This window comes from Theropithecus gelada, chromosome 9 (genome assembly GCF_003255815.1).
Source record: "Theropithecus gelada isolate Dixy chromosome 9, Tgel_1.0, whole genome shotgun sequence".
In the NCBI taxonomy this organism is placed as follows: Eukaryota; Metazoa; Chordata; class Mammalia; order Primates; family Cercopithecidae; genus Theropithecus; species Theropithecus gelada.
Window position 1 is genome coordinate 17,529,999 of NC_037677.1, and position 6,000 is coordinate 17,535,998.

The 6,000-nt window shown below is 36.9% G+C and overlaps 1 protein-coding gene across 4 annotated transcripts in view; it reads left to right on the top strand.

The window, feature by feature from the left end:
- EPC1 (enhancer of polycomb homolog 1) overlaps window positions 1-6,000 on the top strand; it is a 113,402-nt gene that overhangs the window by 104,713 nt on the left and 2,689 nt on the right. For 3 of the 4 annotated variants that reach the window (XM_025397244.1, XM_025397243.1, XM_025397245.1), the window contains exons 11-13: window positions 3,184-3,302; window positions 4,299-4,440; window positions 4,549-4,912. In XM_025397244.1, coding sequence (XP_025253029.1) covers window positions 3,184-3,302; window positions 4,299-4,440; window positions 4,549-4,912 — 625 coding nt within the window. Of the gene's footprint in view, window positions 1-3,183; window positions 3,303-3,382; window positions 3,452-4,298; window positions 4,441-4,548; window positions 4,913-6,000 lie in introns of all 4 variants that reach the window. The other variant, XM_025397242.1, reaches the window with a different exon arrangement.

Here is a 6,000-nt window from a genome sequence, read left to right on the forward strand (position 1 = left end):
ATAAAACCCAGTTCAGATTTCATTTGCCCATATTTACTACCTTTGTGCAAGTTTTTCTACTCATTCACACTAGAACCTTCTTTAGGAATTGAACTTTATTTCTCAGAAGAAATATAAAACCTTAGCATCTCATAGCTGAAAAGGACCTTAATGATCACCTAATTTAATCTCATTCTCATTTTATTTATGTATGTATTTATTTTTAAGATGAAGTCTCACTCTGTGGCCCACGCCAGAGTGCAGTGGTGCAATCTCAGCTCACTGCAACCTCTGCCTCCTGGGTTCGAGCGATTCTCGTGCCTCAGCCTCCTGAGTAGCTGGGATTACAGGCGTGTGCCACCACGCCTGGCTAAATTTTTGTATTTTTAGTAGAGACGGGGTTTCACCATGTTGGTCGTGATGGTCTCAAATTCCTGACTTCAGGTGATCCACCCGCCTCAGCATCACAAAGTGCTAGGATTACAGGCGTGAGCCATGGCGCCCACCCTGTCTTTCTCATTTTAGATGAAGACACAGAGTCCCAAAAGATCTAACTTTCCCAGGAATAGAGAGCTAGTTATGATAGAGCTGAGGACTAAGAATGTCAAGGTCTTTTGGCCCCTAGACCATGGTTTTTGTTACCACCACTTTCAACTTAAGGGTTGCTCTGTGCATTTTTCTTAGACTATTTGCCAAAAGTGTCCAGGAAAAATTTGATAACTAGACTCTGTAGAAGACAGCAATATCTAACAAATAGGCCAACATAGTAATCTAAAATGTTGATTGCATTTTTTCATTTTTTTTTTCTTTTTTTTTTTGAGACAGAGTCTCACTCTGTCACCCAGGCTGGAGTGCAATGGCCTGGTATCAGCTAACTGCAACCTCCACCTCCCGGGTTCAAGCGATTCTCCTGTCTCAGCCTCCCAAGTAGCTGGGAATACAGGCTCATGCCACCACACCCAGCTAATTTTTGCATTTTTAATAGAGACGGGGTTTCACTATCTTGGTCAGGCTGGTCTCGAACTCCTAACCTCGTGATCCACCCATCTTGGCCTCCCAAAGTGTTGGGATTATAGGTGTGAGTCACTGCACCTGGCCTTGATTGCATTTTTATTTCCAAGTCTGTATTAGGAAGAAGTTAACAGTTGTTAAGAAGTGAAATTCACAAGACCTTCAAAGACCCAGGATTAAGATGTTAAATAAGGCAAAAATATTTGGACTTTATTCATGTGAATTTCTAATTAGTTCCTGATAAATGTTTAATTAAACACACACACCAGCAAAGTTCTACAAAAGAATACTTTCTTTCATCTATATAGACTTTCATACATAGACATTCAGTGAATGCTAAATTATGGTTTTTCTATATATATAATGACCTGACCTTCCAAAAATGGTTTGCTTTTAAATTTACTGAGCATTCTCTACTAGAAAAGCCAAGGCTTAGGCCACACACTGAAACGTAGGAAATTCAGCTGTAAATCTCAAAAATATATTGGCAAAAGTATCTAGTGAATCAAGGATCCTTACATTTAAATAATTGCTTTTCTTGGATATTTTTTAAACATAAGGAGAATATTAACTATGAAATTGTTTTAGGGCAGCATTGACCTTTTCTTTTTAGATTTTCTTCAAGTTTCAAAACAACACATTTCTGTTTATATGGAAATGATCATGTTGACAGTTATTTTTATGTCAGTATTTAAGGAGCATTCTATTATCAATAAAAATCTTTTCTAAAGATTGCAGATTTGTGAATTACAACCATAGTAGGAAAAGGAGCTCATCAAAGGACAGATACCAACTGAACAGATTTTAACACACACAGAAAATAAGAAAACCAATTTCCAACAAGAAGTTACTTTTTTGCCCTTGTAACCCAAGAACTTAGTTCGACTCAAGTATGAGAGCCTGTGTAGATACTAATAACTTACGAGGTTTTCTTGAATATTATTTCACAATTTTCTGATCCATTCAAAATATGGCAGAATTTGTACCTAAGCATTTTCTAGTTGTACCAGGCAGAAACTATATCCTAGAGGGTAAAGAAAGATTCCTCATGAGTTACATAAGTGAAAATTATAAGACCTGAAGTGATATTCTAGCTAAATTATCAAACTGCAGTTAAACAAGAACAAATTAGGTGACAGTATTTTGAAAACATTAAACTTTAGATTGAGGAAATGTGCATGATTTATGGATTCCCTGGTAGCCAGGGATGCATGATAAATCTTTTTTTGTTTTAATTAATTACTCAAACAAACATCACAGTCTTCTTAAAGACGCCTTTAAAGTCAGAGGTATTGTGATTGTATGTGCTTTTTTTTTTTTTTAATTGGCAAAAAAAGAGAAAAAGGTTTCCTTTTTAAAAACTGCACACACTTTTTTGGGGGGGTAATAAATGAACATTTTTTTGTTTGTTTTTTTTAGAACTGAGCTCTCCATAGACAAACATAAGTAGCATAACACAGTGTCTTTCCTCAGACATCATTCTGTACAGTAAATCAACATAAACAACTCCGTTCTTATTGACTGGATTTTTTCCAGGTGGGTTAATTGGGTGGGGAAAATTAATTAACCTTAACATTGGAGCCTCTTTTCTTCCTGTTAAACTTAAAGGATGAGTTCTTTAAAAAAAAAAAAAAAAAGGCAATAAACCAACCAACAACTGTAATCTTTCATATAGAGGAAAATTTTTTAATGACTATAATTAGAAAATATGTAGAACAATTAGTATATATACACAGAGCTGTTAGGGATCATCTGAATGCATTGGGAAGATATGGATTAAATAGAAATCAAATGATAATTATCAGAATTTCTCTCAAGCTCAGTGCAAAGTTGAATTCCAAATCTATGGATTTTAAAAGCTGATATTACCTTTCTACACTGTCTAGAACAAGTGTCACAGCTTAAAAAAAAAAAAGTGATGTTGAAATTTGGGAAGTGAGAAGTTCTCTTTCCTGTGTTTAATTCAGGAAGTTTAATTTTTTTTTTTCTTTAAATTCATGCCACTCTTGTTAAATGTGGTAGCAGAAACACAGAAATTTTCATTTGGAAGTGATCTTTAGCAGGATCATGATCCTTTGTCAGATGCTTCAATTTTGCACACATTTCTTTTAATGCAGAATTTTCGTTTTAGTATTGTAAGACATATATGACAGCTGGGCATTTGTATAAAGTGTTTCTTTATTTTATGTTCAGCATTTACAGCCGAACAATACCAGCAACATCAACAGCAACTGGCACTCATGCAGAAACAGCAGCTTGCACAAATTCAGCAACAGCAAGCAAATAGTAATTCCTCCACCAACACATCACAGGTGAGGGATTTGTCTGTCTTATGATTATCCCTCATTGTTTCCCACCAGAGTTCATCTCTAATTACCAACTGTTGTCATAGAACCTTGCATCTAACCAGCAGAAAAGTGGCTTTCGCCTGAATATACAGGGTTTAGAAAGAACACTACAGGTGAGTATGGAAGCTGTTGCCTCTGCTCCCTATTTTAAAAAGTAAAACTAAGCACTTAGTTTAATGAGATGAAGATACTGTCTTCCCGTCTGACCTGTAGTCCGTTAATGTACCTCTTGAATATATAACCCCACCCAGTTCATTCTGTTGGGCATGTTAATTACTATTAAGACTTTTAAAATTATGCAAAAATAACCTTTCCTACTGTTGAAAGAGATAACTTTTAAACCTAAATCATGATAAATGTTTGCCATTTAAACACATGTAGGACATAAAGCTGAGTTTTGAGTCTCTATGCATCTTGCAGGAAAAATTTATTTTTAAAAAGTTGAGGGGCCTATCAGTTTCTAGGTTAAATTATGTGATATTTTGTTGCTTCCATTTCTAAAGGGATAGTTATCTTATCCCAAAGGTACCTTTCATTGTGTGTGTATACATACATGTGTGTGTATAAGTTAGGTGAAGGAAGTTTACGTATTTATTCATTCATTATACGGATTTGCAAATCACTGAAATGTTTACTAGCGTATTTCTTGTCCAACATTTTGTGTTGGAGGTTTGCTGTTTCCACATTATAGAAGGCTTATTTTGGTAATCAACTTATACATATTATATATTGTCACATATGAAGCAAAATTTACAACTTAGATTACTTTTCATTTTTCAAATATATGACTATCAAAAGAGATGATTACTGTTGCATCTCAAGGTACTAAAAAAGAAAGATTTCAGTGGTTTGCCGTTTTTACTTACTATATTCGAACTGATTTTGGTATACATGTGTAGCTTTGCTACTGATTTGATACTAAGTGATACTGATTAGATTTCTTTTGTATTTTCTTTTTAGGGTTTTGTTTCTAAGACTTTGGATTCTGCTAGTGCTCAGTTTGCTGCTTCTGCTTTGGTGACATCAGAACAACTGATGGGATTCAAGATGAAGGATGATGTGGTGCTTGGAATCGGGGTGAATGGTGTCCTTCCAGCCTCAGGTAAGAATAAAGACATTTAAATTGTTTGGGTTATATTTATAACATATATCTATAATATAAACAGCAAAGTTGTACATTGTTTAGATGTTTCTTTCTTTTTCTCTCTAGGAGTATACAAGGGCTTACACCTCAGTAGTACTACACCAACAGCACTTGTACATACAAGTCCATCAACGGCAGGTTCAGCTTTGTTACAGCCTTCAAATATTACACAGACTTCAAGTTCCCACAGTGCACTGAGTCATCAAGTAACTGCTGCCAATTCTGCAACTACTCAGGTTCTGATTGGGAACAACATTCGATTAACTGTACCTTCATCAGTTGCCACTGTAAACTCTATTGCCCCAATAAATGCACGACATATACCGAGGACTTTAAGTGCTGTTCCATCATCTGCCTTAAAGCTGGCTGCCGCAGCAAACTGTCAAGTTTCCAAGGTCCCATCTTCATCCTCTGTAGATTCAGTTCCAAGGTGAGTAGTTATTTTAGCCTACATACCTGGAATAGGAGATCTAACTTCAGTCCTCCAGCATTGTTCTTTACCTATTTCTTTGTGCTTCCTGTTCTTTTCTTTTTATACATTAAAAATGTATAGTTGAGAATTGATCACTTATTTATTCAAGAACTAAACAGTTCGTGAACACTTAATTCAATATTAAGAATTTGAACTAACTGGTATAGTGAATATTGCATATATGATTTGGAATGTCCCTTTCTTGCTATAGCAATAGATTATGCCAGGCACGGTGGTTCACGCCTGTAATCCCAGCACTTTGGGAGGCAGAGGCAGGCAGATCACCTAAGGTCAGGAGTTCAAGACCAGCCGATCCAACATGGTGAAAGGCCATCTCTACTAAAAATACAAAATTAGCCGGGAATGGTGGTGCATGCCTAAAATCCCAGCTACTCAGGAGGCTGAGGCAGGAGAATTGCTTGAACCCGGGAGGTGGAGGTTGCAACGAGCCAAGATTACGCCATTGCACTCCAGCCAGGGCAACAAGAGCTAAACTGTCTCAAAAAAAAAAAAAAAAAAAAAATATATATATAATGCTGTCATTTTTCTTCCATCTTTGGATGGAAGGAGTTCTCTTTAGAACGTTTCTTTTATGATTTTTTTTTCCACAGCTTCTCATGTAAACAGGTAGAATTGATAGAACCCCCCGCCCCATCACTGGTGTGCTAAGCTGTTCTTTTTTTTTTTGAGATGGAGTCTTGCTCTGTCACCCAGGCTGGAGTGCAATGGCACGATCTCAGCTCACTGCAACCTCTGCCTCCCGGGTTCAAGTGATTCTCCTGTCTCAGCCTCCTGAGTAGCTGGGATTACAGGCATGTGCCACCATGCCTAGCTAATGTTTGCATTTTTAGCAGAGATGGGGTTTCATCATGTTGACCATGCTGGTCTTGAACTCCTGACCTCAGGTGATCAGCCTGCCTCGGCCTCCCAAAGTGCTGGGATTACAGGCATGAGCCACTGCACCTGGCCTTAAGCTATTCTGATTAATGTAAAGACTTACAGTATTCATGCCAGGTCAACTCTGAAACCATTATTTTTTGTGCTAA